At 41.6% G+C, this 17,373-nt stretch overlaps 1 protein-coding gene across 2 annotated transcripts in view; it reads left to right on the forward strand.

Annotated features, from left to right (window-relative positions):
- The window catches only part of TRIM27 (tripartite motif containing 27), a 28,516-nt gene extending 14,405 nt beyond the window's left edge, over window positions 1-14,111 (forward strand). The window contains exons 5-8 of one of the 2 annotated variants that reach the window (XM_007538640.3): window positions 5,963-6,078; window positions 6,195-6,227; window positions 8,274-8,300; window positions 12,495-14,111. In XM_007538640.3, coding sequence (XP_007538702.1) covers window positions 5,963-6,078; window positions 6,195-6,227; window positions 8,274-8,300; window positions 12,495-13,090 — 772 coding nt within the window. In that variant the 3' untranslated portion in view covers window positions 13,091-14,111. The remainder of the gene's footprint in view (window positions 1-5,962; window positions 6,079-6,194; window positions 6,228-8,273; window positions 8,301-12,494) is intronic. The other variant, XM_016195045.2, reaches the window with a different exon arrangement.
- The last annotated feature ends 3,262 nt before the right edge of the window (window positions 14,112-17,373 follow it).

Here is a 17,373-nt window from a genome sequence, read left to right on the forward strand (position 1 = left end):
GAGCTTAGTCACTAGTGTGCCAAGGACTAGATGGACCACCACTCTTAGCAGTAAAACTCAGAAATTACTGACAAGTTGTAGGTGAGGGAGTTGGGTAGAGGCTTACTTAGGAGGGTGCAGTTATTTTATGGGGACACTTTTTTTTTTTTCTGGCTTGTTGTTCCCCCCCCCCTTTTTTTTTTTTTTAATTTTTCTTCTTGTTGCCAGGGCTTCACAGCTCCTGGATGTCTTTTTTTTTTTTTAATTTTTTTAATTAATTTTTTTTTTATTTAGGAAAGGATTAATTAACAAAACCATAAGGTAGGAGGGGTACAACTCCACACAATTCCCACCACCCAATCTCCATATCGCACCCCCTCCCCCGATAGCTTTCCCATTCTCTATCCCTCTGGGAGCATGGACCCAGGGTCAGTGTGAGTTGCAGAAGGTGGAAGGTCTGGCTTCTGTAATTGCTTCCCCGCTGAACATGGGCGTTGACTGGTCGGTCCATACTCCCAGTCTGCCTCTGTCTTTCCCTAGAAGGGTGTGTCTCTGGGGAAGCTGAGCTCCAGGACATATTGGTGGGGTCTTCAATCCAGGGAAGTCTGGCCGGCATCCTGATGACACCTGGAACCTGGTGACTGAAAAGAGAGTTAACATACAAAGCCAAACAAATTGTTGAGCAATCATGGACCCAAAGCTTGGAAAAGTGGAGAGGAAGTATTATGGGGACACTTTCAAGGAGAATATGAAGACTGACAGAGATTTGGGCAAAGAACAGAGGCATCTTCTGATTTTTGTTTTCTATGCATTTCAGATTTCTTTCTCTTCCATTATTTTTTTAAAATTTATTTATTTACTTATTCCCTTTTGTTGCCCTTGTTGTTTTTCCCTATTGTTGTCGTTGTTGTTGGATAGGACAGAGAGAAATGGAGAGAGGAGGGGAAGACGGAAAGGGGGAGAGAAAGATAGACACCTGCAGACCTGTTTCACCGCCTGTGAAGCGACTCCCCTGCAGGTGGGGAACCGGGGGCTGGAACCAGGATCCTTAGGTGGGTCCTTGTGATTCGCGCCACGTGCACTTAACCCGCTATGCTTCCGCTCAACTCCCATTTTTCGTTTTTTCTAATGGAAAAAGTAGAAATATATGACCAATTCAAGGTTCTATAATCTATGTTGTACTATGCAGATTCCTGTTCTTATTTCACTGTTACATCATCAGATAGAAAACAAGAATGAGTTGCCAGAGAATTGGTATATGACTAAGCAGGGAAAACTCAAGAGTGAGCAAGAAGTCAAGGCTGGGGGTGGGTGGTGATGCACCTGGTTTAGCACACATGTTGTAGTGTGCAAAAACCCAGGTTCAGGCCCCTGGTCCCCACCTGCAGGGTGAAAGCTTTATGAGTGGTGAAACAGGGCTGCAGATGTCTCTCTGTCTCTCTTTCTCTGTCTTCCCCTTCCCTCTTGATTTCTGGCTGTTTCTCTTCAATAAAGATGATTAAAAAAAATAAAAATAAGGGAGTCGGGTGGTAGCGCAGTGGGTTAAGCGCACGTGGTGCAAAGCGCAAGGGACTGGCTTAAGGATCCCGGTTCGAGCCCCCGGCTCCCCACCTGCAGGGGAGTCGCTTCACAAGCGGTGAAGCAGGTCTGCAGGTGTCTGTCTTTCTCTCCCCCTCTCTGTCTTCCCTTCTTCTCTCCGTTTCTCTCTGTCCTATCTGACAACAACGACATCAACAACAATGACATCAATAACAACAACAATAATAACTACAGCAAGGGCAATAAAAGGGAATAAATAAAGTCTAAAAAATAAATAAATAAAAGAATTCAAAGCCAACACAATAGGCCTTGGGAATATAATTTTGGTTCAGGTATGTCTGTAGGGACAGATTGATTTTCTGAAGGGAAAAGATGGACTTTGAAACTGAGTAAAATCCTGTATGGTGAAAAATTTCTAGGAAAATAATGGCAGCTTGGCTCTGGGAATATTTAAGGAAATAGGAGACAGGTTGTCTGAGAGGCCTATGCAAATAGAATCATATTGATAGAATTGAGGTTCCTCATGGCTCCTAGGAGAAAATGAATTGGAAATTGTACCAGCCTCTACCTATCAAATACTACCTTCATATCTCTCTCTCTCTCTTTCTCTCTCTCCCCCCCCCTCTCTCCCCCCTCTCCCTCCTCTCCCTCCCCCTTCCTCCCTCCCTCTCATTTGGGGCTTCACCACCCCAGGCTGACTTTTTCAGGTAGAACAAGACCGAGAAAGAGAGAAAGGAGCCAGGTGGTGGCACACCTGGTTGAAATCACATGTTGAGAGTCAGGCGGTAGCACATCAGGTTAAGTGCAGGTGGTGCAAAATGCAAGGACTGGCATAAGGATCCCAGTTCGAGCCCCCGGCTCCCCACCTTCAGGGGAGTCGCTTCACAAGCAGTGAAGCAGGTCTTCAGGTGTCTTATCTTTCCCCCTCTGTCTCCCCCTTCTCGCTCCATTTCTCTCTGTCCTATCCAACAGTGATGACATCAATAACAATATAACTACAACAATAAAACAACAAGAGCAACAAAAGGGAATAAATATTTTTTTTTAATTTTTGAAAAAGAAACCACGTTACAGGGGTTGCTTGATAGGCAGTGAAGCAGGTCTGCAGGTGTCTATCTCCCTTTCTGTCTTCCCCTCCTCTATTTCTCTCTGTCCTGTGTAACAACAACAACATCAATAACAACAATAAAAACTACAACAATAAAATAACAAGGGCAGCAAAAGGGAATGAATAAATATTTAAAAGAAAAAGAAATCACATGTTACAATATACAAGGGAGCAGGTTTGAGCCCCTGGTCCTTACCTGTAGCGGGACAGCTTTGTAAGTGGTACAGCAGTGTTGCAGGGATCTGTCTTGTCTCCCTCTTTTTTAAAAAATTTTTTAAAAAAGAAACCACATTACGGGGTTCGCTTGATAGGCAGTGAAGCAGGTCTGCAGGTGTCTATCTCCCTTTCTGTCTTCCCCTCCCCTCTCCATTTCTCTCTGTCTTGTGTAACAATGACAACATCAATAACAACAACAATAATAACTACAACAATAAAACAACAAGGCAACAAAAGGGAATGAATAAATATTTAAAAGAAAAAGAAAAGAAATCACATGTTACAATATACAAGGGAGCAGGTTTAAGCCCCTGGTCCCTACCTGTAGCGGGACAGCTTTGTAAATGGTACAGCAGTGTTGCAGGAATCTGTCTTGTCTCCCTCTTTTTTAAAAAATGTTTTAAAAAAGAAACCACGTTACAGGGTTTGCTTGATAGGCAGTGAAGCAGGTCTGCAGGTGTGTCTATCTCCGTTTCTGTCTTCCCCTCCCCTCTCCATTTCTCTCTGTCCTATCCAACAACAACAACATCAATAACAACAGTAATAACTACAATAATAAAACAAGGGCAGCAAATGGGAATATTTGAATAAATAAATATTTTTTAAAAGTAATGTAGAGAGAGAGAGATAAATCATAGCACTAAATCTTCCTTAAATGCAGTTGGGTCAGGGTATGAACCTTGATCCTTGATTATGAACATGGCAAAGCAGAATGTTAATCATCAAGTGAAAACCCCCCCATTTATTTAAAAAAAAAACTTTCCCCCCCAATCCTAACCCTAACTGACAGAACCATAGGATAAGAGGGGTACAACTCCACACAATTCCCACCACCAGAACTCTGTATCCCATCCCACCTCCCTTGATAGCTTTCCTATTCTTTAACTCTCTGGGACTATGGACCCAACGTCATTGTGGGAACTCTCTTTTTAAAAAATACTTATTTTTAGAGAGAAAGAGTGAAAGACAGGACAGCACCAAAACTTCAATGCACTGGGTGCTAGGCTCAAAAAAGTTATATTGTTCGAATATAAGGAAATCTAGAACTGATATGATTCCAGTGGTCATCAAAACTTTCAGATGTCTGTCTATTCGGTATGTGGCCCCCTCATTCTTAGGGTTCACCATAGTTTCTAGGTGGGAAAGAGATATCACATTGTTTTATAAGCATGCTTCTCAAATTACCACAAGGTATTAGCTACCACTGGTCATAACTTCACATGGTTACATCTAGACCAAGTAGCCCTGAACCCAGAAAAATTTAGAAGATGAGATGTTGGTAGGCATCTAGTGATCAGCCTTTGCCACATCACTTAAGAGAAATAGGTAGTTGGGTATTCTCCAGAGCAGACTTAGTTGTCTGAAGATACTATTCTTGCCATATTTGGTGACCAGAGGGCTTTTCGACTATATAGAATCAGATGCTTCCTGAAAAGATCAGCTGTGCTTTCAATTTAGTTCAATAAACTTTTGAGGACATGCCATTCAAAGAGCTATGGTTAAGATGTTTTGGAAGCTATGAAAATGAATTCGGATGATCCAGGAGGTGGTGCAGTGGTAAAGCTTTGGACTCTCAAGCATGAGGTCCCGAGTTTGATCCCCGGCGGCACATGTGCCAGAGTGATGTCTGGTTCTTTCTCTCTCCTATCTTTCTCATAAATAAATTAAAATCTTTTTTAAAAAAATGAGTGGGGGTTGGGCGGTAGCGCAGCAGGTTGAGCGCACATGGCGCAAAGCACAAGAACCAGTGTAAGGATCCTGGTTTGAGCCCTGGCTCCCCACCTGCATGGGTGTTGTTAAATTTCGGGGCTCCAGCAGGCCGGGCTAGCTTCGCGGCGTTAGACAGAGACGACCATAGGCGCACGGCTAGGCAGAGAGGCTTTATTCACGAGTGGGCAAACACGTGCTCTCCTGTCTTTCTGCTCTGGCGGCAGAGAGAGACCCTTAAACTAATCGCCACACAGATCTGTCCTGCATCCCCTCACGCAGCGGCGCCAAGAACTCTGGCACTACGTAGCATAGGGGGTGGGGAGAAAGAGGGGCGCGAAACTAGCAATGGCCAAACCAATTCTCTCAGAGGTGGGGGGAAGGAGACCAAACCAGTGGTGAAGCAGGTCTGCAGGTGCCTATCTTTCTCTCCTCCTCTTTGTCTTCCCCTCCTCTCTCCATTTCTCTCCTATCCAACAATGATGACATCAATCACAACTACAACAACAATAAAAAAAAAAAGTGCAACAAAAAGGAAATAAATTAGTTTTAAAAATGAGTTAGAGTAGGGGAGTTGGTAGCAAAATACTTTAGTGGCTGGCATGGTATGGAACTATACCTCTATTTTTTTTTTAATATTGTGAATTGGGATGAATTTTATTTCATTTTTAATTATTTTATTTATGTATTTTTGGATAGAGATTGGGAGGGAAGGGGCACATAGAGAGGGTGAGAGGCAGAGACACCTGCAGCTCTACTTCACTTGTGAAGCTTTCCCCCTGTAGGTGGGGACTAGGGGCTTGAACTTGGGCCCTTGCACACTGCAGTGAGGATGCTTAACCAGATGTGCTACCATCTGGCCCCACTTCTGTATTCTTAACAATTTCATAAAATATTGTTAAATTACAAATAAGTAAAAAGGGGGTCGGGTGGTAGCACAGTGGGTTAAGTGCACATGGCACAAAGTGCAAGGACCAGCTTAAGGATCCCAGTTCAAGCACCCGGCTCCCCACTTGCAGGGATGTCGCTTGACAAGCAGTGAAGCAGGTCTGCAGGTGTCCTTTTCTCTCCCCCTTTCTATCTTCCCTTCCTCGCTCCATTTCTCTGTCTTATCCAACAGTGATGACATCAATAACAATAATTACTACAACAATTAAAAAAAAAAAAGGGTAACAAAAAGGAAACTAAATAAACATAAAAAATAAAAAGGAAATTTAAAAAAAGGAATGAGATGTCTCTACTAAAAGCATGTCTAAAGTATTGTAATCTAGGAGGAGAGTATATAAAATGATGTAATGACTGCTTTTAAAAGTTGACCACTTTAGCTCAGTTTCTGTTGTGGCGCCTGGTAGATTAAAGTTAGGGAATGGATTCACAAGGATTCATTTATCCGTGTATGTGTGTCTAATTTAGGGCTGAAAGAATCAGGATCCCTGAGCCTTGGATTACGCCTCCAGATCTGCAAGAGAAAATCCACATTTTTGCCCAGAAGTGTCTGTTCTTAACTGAGAGTCTGAAGCAGTTTACAGGTAATATAAGGAGAGAAATCCATGAGGGGAAATTGATGTATATTCTGAATATTTGTTTTGCCTAAAAGGATATATTTTCCAACCAAGTAAAAATACTTATCCTTTTCTCTCCTTAGAAAAAATGCAGTCAGATATGGAGAAAATCCAAGGTAAGTATGTGTACTGGGTTGAAGTTTCTTGGGTAAATGAACATCTGCATTAGACATGTGGGATAGTGGGAGAGAAGTGATATTCACTATTCAGCATTCCATAGTATTTTTATCTTTCCTTTTACTTAGTTAAATTTTTCAGTGATAGTCTTCAGCTTAATATCCTTTAGCTTGGTTCAGTCAGTTCTCATCTCACTCATGGATCAATAGATGATCCAGAACAATGAATTAATCATTTATTTATTTATTTATTTATAATTGGATAGAGACAGGGAAAAAGCTGTTCTAGAAACTTTGATAGGATAGAGAGAAATTGAGAGGGGTAGGGGAGAGAGAAAGAGAAAGGCCTGTAACACTGCTTCACTTCATCAAGCTTCCTCCCTTCCCCCCTGCAGGCGGATAGATACTGGGGGCTTGAACCTGGGACCTTGTACAAGCTAATGTTTGCACTCAACCTAGTCATCACCTCCCTGCCCCAGTGTTCTAGATATTTAAGGGAACCTCTTTCAGATAAAATTGCTTCTGTCCATGAGCTACCTTTACTCAAGAATTGACTAAATAAATACTAAATGCTAAAATTCAGGCTGGGGAGACAGCATAATGGTTATGCAAAAACTTTGCATGACTGAGACTCTGAGGTCCCAGGTCCAGTCTCCAGTACCACCATAAGCCAGAGCTGAGCGATGCTTCAGTCTCTCTATCATACTCTCTGTATCTCATTAGATAAATAAATAGAAATGCCTTCAAAAACTTGACTTCAACCACCCTCCATTGTTCATGTATTGTCCCTGCCTTTGTGCTATGCTGATATTTAATATAGAAGTCTTTAATTTCATAATTTCAAAAATATAGATGCTGATTCTTTGTTTACATTACATCTTTTCATATATGTAGAGACAGAAATTGAGAGGGGAAGGGTAGATAAAGAGGGAGACAGAGACACCTGTAGCCTTTCTTCACCACTTGAAGCTTTTCCCCTGCAGGTGGAGAACAGGGGTTTGAACCTGCATCCTTATGCACTGTAATGTGTGCACTTAACCAGGTGTGCCACTGCCTAGCCTCCTGCATTACATCTTTTCATCTAGCAATGTAGTAGGAATTACTTGTATGTCCTCCATAAACAAATATGGAAAAACTCTAGTTACAATAGTGGATGAATCCAGAAGTAGTAAATTCAGACTTGTCCTTCTTTGATCAGGTTCTGCTCTTCTGCCACTCTATAAGTCTCACTGAGAACATTATTGTGTAAATGCGTTGTCACCTATAAGATGCTGCCACCCCCACCCCCACCCCCTCTTCTTACCCTTTCAGTAGAGGTTTAGAGTGAAAGGGAGAGACAGAAGGAAAATACCTGCAGAACTGCTCTAGTGCTTCTGAAGTTTTCCCCCTGCAATTGAGGATGGAGGTTGACATAGGGCCCTTATGCATGATAATGTGTATGTTGTACTGGGTGGGCCACCACCCTGCCCAGTAAGGTGTCTTTTAAATGAATGCTTTTATTTATTGCATTTTGCTACTTTATATCACTGTAGTTATCCAACCCCTAGAACACAGGTGACATAAGAAAGCAGAGTTTGGGCTAGGGACATAGCATAATGGTTATGTAGAAAGCCTTTCATGCCTGAGGCACCAAAGTTCCCAGGTTCCATCCCCAGTACCACCATAAGCCAGAGCTGAACAGTGCTCTTGTTTAAGAAAAAAAAAGTGAAGAGTTATGTTAAGTGGTCTTGAAACTCTGCTTTACCTGCTGAACCAACTGACCCATCAGAGGATTGAATTCTTCATCTTGGCTTAGTTCCCCTTCATGCAACCAGTGTCAGTCATGTGCTTATCTTTCTATCCAGTCCCTAGTCTCTGTTCCCTAGAGTCTTTGGCTATAAGAAGAAGTCATACATTATATGAATAAATTAGTATATGATTGACAGCAGAGGTTCTAGAGTTTCTGATTGAGACCTCTGTTTTATCATAACTTTAACCCAAGTTCCCTCTGGCATTTTCTGAAATACTCATGATTTTCATAATTTCTTTTCTCTTTTGTTCTTTCAGAGTTGAGAGAGGCTCAGTTATACTCAGGTAGGTCATAGAAGACAAGACTATGATGTGTTTACAGTATCTTTGCCAGTATAAATGTCTCAGAACTTAAATCTTTGAAATAAGAGATTAGGCTCATATGGTGTAAAGGATTAATTACAGAGTGGGGGCTGTGTGGTGGGACACCTGGTTGAGGGCGAGGACCCAGGTTCAAACACCTGGTCCCCACCTGCAAGGGGGAACCTTTGTAAGTGGTGAAGTAGTGATACAGTTGTCTGTTTCTCTCCCTCTCCATCTTCCTTTCCCCTCTTGATTTCTCTGTCCAGTACATAGAAAACCACCTATCTGGAATTAAAGGATCATTTAAATATATATTTTGTTTGTTTTGTTAAAGGATTATAGGACGGAGGAGATAGCATAATGGTTATGCAAACAGATTCTCATGCCTGAGGCTCCAATCCCAGGTTCAATCCCCTGCACCATCATAAGCCAGAGCTGAACAGTGATCTGGTAAAAATAATAGTAATAATAATAGTAACAGTAAATAAGTGTGTGTGTGTGTGTGTGTAGTGGAAATTGGAGTTCCCAAATTGGAATGCTGCTGGTATACTGGTTCATTGCTCTACCTGCCCAGCCTTAGAGGAGACAGTGTGTGGTTTGAAAAAGCAGTCTTCCCATCTCAAAAGAGTGAATAAGTTCAGCTCGTGTGTGTGTGTGTGTGTGTGTGTGTGTGTGTGTGTGTGTCTGTGTGTGTGTGTTTTTAAAAATTATAAGATAATGGATTAACTTACTTTTTTTTAATTTGGAAGTATTTATTAATTTAGAGACAGGAAACTGAGAAGGGAGAGGAGATATTGAGGGAAAGAGACAGATACCTGCAGCCCTGCTTCACCATTTGTGAAGCTTCTACCTACAGATGGGGACCAGGGACTTGAACCTGGGCCCTTGTGCACTTAAATTTGAGCACTTACCCAGGTTATTTCTACAACTGTCTATAATTATATATATATTTGCACAATTTTTCTATGGTGTTGTCTTTTCTTCCTAAGTCACACCTACCATTTCTGAGCTTCTGAGTGTCTTTTTTTTTTTTTCCCCCTCTTCTCTCTTTGGATCCTGACGGAATTGGAGCTCAGAGCCCTCTCGTCATATTTCCTAGTATTTAACCCTCTGGGAATATGGACCAAAATTCTTTATGGGGTACAGAAGGTGGGAGTTCTGTAATTGCTTCTCTCCTGGACATGGGAGAAGCTAAGAATCCACCATTTCTCCTATTTGTTTTTATTTTTTAAAGGTTTTATTTACTTACTAATGAGAAAAGAACAGATGTATATTCTGGTACTTGTGCTGCCAGGGATTGAACCCAAGACCTGATGTTTGAGACCCCAATGCTTTATCCACTGCACCACCTCCCAGACCACCTTCTATTCATGTTTAAACATATTTATTTTTAGATATATTTTATTTATTTTTGAGTAGAGACAAATTTTGAGAGAAAAGGAAGGTGAGAGAGAGAGACCTGCAGCACTGTAAAGCTTCCCCCTTGCAGATGGGGACTGAAACTTAAACCCTGGTCCTTTCCCACTGTAACATGTGCATGATATGAGGTAAGCCACAACCTAGCCCCCAAAACCACATCTATCTTTGTGCCCCTGGGAAGTGTTGAAAGTCCCCTCCTCCTCAGCACCTTCAGCTAAGCTTCAAAGAAACTAAATCTACAGTCCCAGAGATTCTCAAATGAGGTAAGAAGTGCTTTCTTATTTTTTATTTATTTTTACCAGAGCACTGCTCAGCTCTGGCTTATGGTGGTACAGAGGATCGAACCTGGAACTTTAGAGCCTCAGGCATGAAAGTCTCTTTGCACAGTCATGATGCTATCTACCCCCACCCATATGTACTTTTCCTTAGTCACATGGCCATGTTTTAGTTTGTGTAATTTTATTCATAAAGAGAGGGACTTTAGCTACTACAGATCTTTCATCACTGGCTGTGATAATCCATATTTAATTCTTTTTTCAATGAGAGAGAGAAAGACCAGAGCACTGCTCAGCTCTGGCTTATGGCGGTGTTACAACTTGAACCTGATACCTCAGAGCCTCAGGCATGAGAGAAGTTTTTTTATATTTATTTATTTATTTTCCCTTTTATTGCCCTTGTTTTTTTTTTTATCATTGTTATAGTAGTTATTTTTGTTGTTATTGATGTCGTCGTTGTTAGATAGGACAGAGAAAAATGGAGAGCAGAGGGGCAGAGAAAGATAGATACCTGCAGACCTGCTTCACCACCTGTGAAGCAACTCCTCTGTAGGTGGGGAGCTGGGGGCTCGAACTGGGATCCTTACACCGGTCCTTGTGCTTTGCACCATGTGCGCTTAGCCCTCTGCACTACCGCCCAACTCCCTATTTGCTTGTATCTTATATTGTTCATAGTACTGTAAAGGCAAAGAGTGCATAAGACAGGATTCTACTCTGAAAGTATACTATGTTTATAATATATGGTAAATCATGACATACAAAAGAAATTAGACATCTAGATTTATGTTACAGAATTATGAAATAAAAAACAAAAACAAAGAATTATGAACCAAGGGGTTGGGGAGATAGCATAATCTAATAGTTATATAAACTGAGGCTGTGAGGTCCCAGTTCAATCCCCAGCACCGCCATAAGCCAAAGCTGAGTAGTGCTCTGGTTAAAAAGTAAAAGAACTAGCAGGAGTGGCCTGAGAAATGGCTCACGTGTATTGTGTGCTGCTTTGTCTTGTGTGTTACCCAGATTTGAGCCCAGCACCCACCACACTGAAGGAAGCTTTAGTGTTGTGGTCTCTTTCATTCTTCACTCTCTGCCTCCTTTTTTTTTTTTTTAAGTTGGATAGAGACAAATTGGGGAAGAGGAGATAAGAAAGAGGCAACAATTATTTGTCAACAGCTGTCCTATAAACTATTATTCCCCCCAATAAAATAATTTAGATAAATAATAACCTTTGAAGGACCAGGTGGTGGCACACCTGGTTCAGCGCACGTGTTGTAGTGCGTAAGGACCCAGGTTCAAGCCCCCAGTCCCCACCTGCAGGGGGAGAGCTTCACAAGTGGTGAAGCAGTACTGAAGGTGTCTCTCTGTTTCTCACCCTCTCTATCCCTCCCTTCCCTCTCGATTTCTGACTCTATCCAATAAATAAATAAAGATAATGAAAATAATTTTTAAAATAATAATTACCTTTGGGAAAAAAAGATACCTACAGCTGCTTCATCACTTACGAAGCTATCCTTCTACAGGTGGAGACCTAGGTCTTGAACCCGGGTCCTTGCTCTCAACCAGGTGCATCACCACACAGTCCTGCCTCTGCTTTGTTTAAAAAAAAAAAAAAAATCAGAAGAATAGGCAGGAGAAGCTGGGGAAAGAACTAAGCTGGTGCAGTTGGTGGGGTGTGCTTGCATACCTGAGGCTCCTAGTTCAGTCCCCAGTACTGCATGTGCTAGGTAGGAGTTGTGTTCTGGCTACCCCCATCCCACCCCCCAAAAAGTAAAAGAAATCTTTTTTAAAAAGAGAGAGCAAGAACAAGCAGGAATCATTAAGTATGCTCTCTTCATAACAGGATGTGAAGATCACATAAGAAAACATTTATCAGTGCTTGTCAAGCTGGAAAATTAGTGATTTCAGGTTAACACAAAACCAGGCTTCATGGTTTGGGTAACATGGTTTTAGATTTAAGACAAGGGAGGAGGGTGTGATGACTTGGGCTGGTTATCAGAATCTTCGAGGAATCTGTGGTTCTTGCCCAGGACGTTAGATAGGGTTTGAATGTTCCAAGTAAAGATCTCATGAGATGAAGGATGTGAAAGTAATTTGAAAAATAGACAATTTATACAGGTTCCTAATCTCTTATCCAAAATCTATAAATTCTAAATGGCTCTGTTATGTGATTGTTTCACACACACACACAAAATAAATCTACTGAATAATAGAAGGAGGGAGGGAAAACCAAACCATTACTCTAGCACATGTAATACCAGGGATTGAACTAAGGGCCTTATGCTTAGGAGTTCAACACTTTATTCACTATGCTACTTCCTCTGCTACACTTGAAATAGTTTTTAGAATGTACTTGATCATAAGATAAATGCATGCTAAAGTGGGGAGGGAGGTTATTCTCTTCTAAAGTAGGAGAAACGGTGGGTATTCCAGAGTGGATTCTTGTGACTCCCACTGACCTGACCTACTTTTTTTTTTTTTCCAGTGGATGTGACTTTGGATCCAGACACAGCCTACCCCAGCCTAATACTCTCTGATAATCTACGGCAAGTTCGATACAGTTACCTCCAGCAGGACCTACCAGACAACCCTGAGCGGTTCAATCTGTTTCCTTGTGTCTTGGGCTCTCCATGTTTCATCGCTGGGAGACATTATTGGGAGGTAGAGGTGGGAGATAAAGCCAAGTGGACCATAGGTGTCTGTGAAGACTCAGTGTGCAGAAAAGGTGGAGTAACCTCAGCCCCCCAGAATGGATTCTGGGCAGTGTCCTTGTGGTATGGGAAAGAATATTGGGCTCTCACCTCCCCGATGACAGCCCTCCCTCTGCGGACACCTCTCCAGCGGGTAGGGATTTTCTTGGACTATGATGCTGGTGAGGTCTCCTTCTACAATGTGACAGAGAGATGTCACACCTTTACTTTCTCTCATGCTACTTTCTGTGGTCCTGTCCGGCCCTACTTCAGTTTAAGTTACTCGGGAGGGAAGAGTGCAGCTCCTCTGATCATCTGCCCCATGAGTGGGATCGATGGGTTTTCAGGCCATGTTGGGAATAATGGTCATTCCATGGAGACCTCCCCTTGAAGTGAACTCAGGCCAAAAGTGCTGTTGGCTCTAATCCTACCCTAGGTATAAGGCATCTTGTTGCCTTGCCACTTTGTTCATCACAACTGGATATCTCCACTTTTCATGCTTCTGCAGTGGGAATATGATATCCATGTTCTCTACCATCCTGTCCCTTCCCACAGAAATTGTGAAATATGAGAAGCCTCAAAATTGCCCAGAAGTCAAATTTAGTGTCCACCTCCAGTGGTCTACACTTTTTACAAATTACTGGAGAGGATAAAGAAAATGGATCATCTTAGGGTCTAGAGAGCCATTTAAGATATTTACATCTGGTTCAGCTCCATATATTGGTCATGGGTTCTTGTCATTTCTGGACTAAGGGTCCTTTCTAAGATCCTAAGGTGAAACTATAGGACCTGACAGCATGGTTCCCGTTATCCCAGTTTCTCTTTATGGGACTAGTACCTCTCCTCTTGACTACCAATCTGCCATAGTTTTATTAACTCCGTTAAAGAGGCTTATGTGTTTTGATTAGTTACAGTTATTTTACAATAATGTGGGAAATGACCCCACCTCTGTTACGAGATAATGCTCTAATCAGTGTGCTCTTTGCCTCTGTGTCTTTCTGAGGACTCTGTCTGCTCCCTTCATTCTAATGAAAGGTGTATCCAGGTGCTAGATACACATCACCCAGGGTTATTTTCTGCCCAACATCATCTGTTGTCTTAGCTCCCCTTCCACTGACTTTTGTGGACTGATGGTCAGTCATATGCCATACCTGGAAGGATTCTGGAGCAATATTCCAGGAATTCATTGACTTCTGCTCCCTTTTTCTCCATCTCCTTTGCGGGGTGGGGAAATTGACCTTTCTGATGTGTGTACTGTGCAGGGGCAGTTCATTGCCCTAGCCATTCAAATCATAAAGCATTCTGGTGTTAAGGCAGATCACTTTGAACAAATTCCCATCACAGTTATTAGTTCTACTTCTTTGGGTACATGCCTCTCTGTTTGAAAATAAAGTAAGTATGGATGTTGTTTACATTGTTGCTGTTTTCTGGGGTTTGGTGGGGTTGGAGGAGGGGAGTGATTAATGAGGATTTTTCCCTTCCAGCTGAATAATAAAACTACTTGTTGTCACTATTTTCAAATAATGCTGGAAAAGTTTTGAACGTCTATAGCCTACAGCTCCATATTAGTGACTTCACTAGGGAAATTGTCTTTCTATACTCATCAGTGAAGTAATATAGCAATACTTGGCATATATCTTCAGACCCAGAATTCGTTTCTCGACTCAAAACCATCACCATTAGCTCTTTGGAGTGCTAACATCATAAACTAGGAAGAAAGATTATATTGAGTGATTATTTCCATTCCTAGGGAATTGGATCTTTTCTATTTATGGTCTTAAACCAGGCATTAGGGCTTTGACTGAGGATTATAGATTGGTGATGTCATTTCCTAAGTCATTTATTCATGAGGTTGTTAGTGTGTGGTGTGTGTCTTTGCACATGTGTGATTCCACTGCTCTCAAGACTTTTTTTTTTTGGGGGGGGGTTAAAAAAAAGAAGACTTTTTCATTCTTTCTATTTCAGATAAAGACAGAGGGAGGCAAACCACAGCACCACCATTGCATCATCCCTGGAGCTCTCCCTGGTACTATGGAGTAGCCGTGTAGTGCCAGGGGTAGAAGCCTCATGCATAATAATGTATACATTCTACCAAGTGAGCTGTGCACCAGCCCTCTTGATAAAGATTTTTTTTTTAAAGGAAATATAACCAGTGGCTGTAGAGGAAATTCTGGGAAACTAGCTTCGCTCTTATGGAATACTCTTAGACATAAATACAGATGATTACATTAAATACCATGTACAGTCCAACTAACGTAGCAGTCTTGATGCACAATAACTTATTTGATGGTTTTAATAGCCTTACAGATGAAAGGAGAGGAGAGGAGATTGGCTATTGCCCTTTTATCACATGAGAAACAAAAACAACAAAAGGATAAATGACTTATCCAAGAAGATACTACTTACAAACAGCAAAACCAGGGTTCAAATGAACATAGAACATGTGACCATATGCATTACATAATACCCCATAATATATATTCGGATTATGCTTCTCTGTAGATGAAGGGAAAGCAGAGATCTGATGGAATGCCAGCTCATCCAGCTGGGGTACCTTTAACAAGATCCGCTAAGTTTGGGCTTAGGGATCTGCAACTGAAAAGAGGCCCGAAGTCTCATTCCACATTCATTTAAATTTAGTCAATTGGGGCAGCAAAGAAAGAAGGACCTGCAAGGAAAGTACTTTTTTGTTGTTGTTTTTTAAAGATGTTATTAATTAATTAATTTTTATTGTAATTATGAATTTTCTTTTTTAATTTATTTCTTTATTGGGGAATTAATGTTTTACATTCAACAGTAAATACAATAGTTTGTACATGCATAACATTCCCCAGTTTCCCATTTAACAATACAACCCCCACTATGTCATTTATCATCCTTCATGGACCTGTAGTCTCCCCACCCACCCACTCCCACCCCAGAGTCTTTTACTTTGGTGCAATATGCCAATTACATTTCAGGTTCTACTTGTGTTTTTGTTTCTGATCTTGTTTTTCAACTTCTGCCTGAGAGTGAGATCATCCCATATTCATCCTTAAAGATGTTAATTGTTAATGAGAAACATAGGAGGAGAGAGAAAGAACCAGTACATGTGCTGGTACATGCGCTGCCAGGAACTGAACTCATGACCTCATGCTTGAGAGTCCAGTGCTTTATCCACTGCAACACCTTCCAGACCACAGGAAAGCACTTCTCTTATACTTGTCCAAAACAAGCAAATGAGCCTTTGAGATGGATTTCTGATTCTTGCTGTGTGGTGGTAGAGCTGTTTCCAGGCTAACAGGGTCCCACATTATCCACTTGATCCCTAGTAGACATGGTTTAGGAGCAATAGCTTAGTGCATGTTTATTAACAGCTAGAGCAGAACTTGTTGGATTCAGAAAGCTACTTCAGAATTGAATATTGGGGTGGGGGGCAGGTAGTGTTGCACCTGGTTGAGCATACACCTGGTTGAGCATACGGTACAGCAAGGACCCAGGTTTGGGCCCCTGGTCCCCATCTGTAGAGGGAAAGCTTCATGAGTGGTGAAGCGGGCCTGCAAGTGTCTCTATCTTGCTCCCTGTCGATTTCTGGCTGCATATCCAATAAATAAAGATGATAAAAAATATATATTTTTAATTTTTAAAAGGGGCAGGGGAGTGGCGCACTTGGTTGAGTGCACGTGTTACAATGCACAAGTACTCAGGTTTGAGCCCCCAGTCCCCACCTGCAGGGGGAAAGCTTCACAAGTGGTGAAGCAGTGCTGCAGGTGTCTTTCTGTCTCTTACTATTTCCCCTTTCCTTCTTGACTTCTGACTGTCTCTATCAAATAAATAAAGATAATAAAAAATTGTTAAAACGAATTTTAAAAAATTGTGGGAGTTGGGCGTTAGCACAGCAGGTTAAGCACACATGGTACAAAGCGCAAGGACCTGTTCAAGGATGCCGGTTCAAGCCCTCAGTCCCCACCTGCAAGGGAATCACAAGTGGTGAATCAGGTCTGCAGGTCTTTCTCTCCCCCTCTTGTCTTCCCCTCCTCTCTCCATTTCTGTCTGTCCTATCCAACAACAACGACATCAGTAACAACAACAATTACTACTACAACAATGAAAAACAAGGGCAGCAAAAGGGAAAATAAATATTTTTTAAAAATTAAAGAATTGTTGAAACGAATTGAACAAGGATGAAACTGGTCTGGGAGCTTGCACAGTAGATAAAGCATTGGGGAGTCGGGCAGTAGCCAGCGGGTTAAGTGCACATGGTGCAAAACACAAGGACTGGCGTAAGGATCCCGGTTCCAGACCCCGGCTCCCCACCTGCAGAGGTGTCGCTTCACAGGCAGTGAAACAGGTCTGCAGGTGTCTTATCTTTGTCTCTTCCTCTCTTCCCCTCCTCTCTCCATTTCTCTCTATCCAACAACGACGACATCAATAACAACAACAATAATTACTACAGCAATGAAGAAAACAGCAAAAGCAACAAAAAGAAAAATAAATAAGTTAAAAAAAAAAAAAAGCATTGGATTCTCAACCATGAGGTTCTGAGTTCAATCCCTGCAGCACAAGTACCAGAGATTGACGTCTAGTTCTTTCTCATTAATAAATTCTAAAAAAAAAAAAAAAAGAATGAAATGACATCCCTATGTCTAAAAATAATCATATGTCAAGATAAGAATATCTTAAAAAAAAGGATCT

The sequence above is a fragment of the Erinaceus europaeus genome, chromosome 4 (genome assembly GCF_950295315.1).
Source record: "Erinaceus europaeus chromosome 4, mEriEur2.1, whole genome shotgun sequence".
Lineage (NCBI taxonomy): Eukaryota > Metazoa > Chordata > Mammalia > Eulipotyphla > Erinaceidae > Erinaceus > Erinaceus europaeus.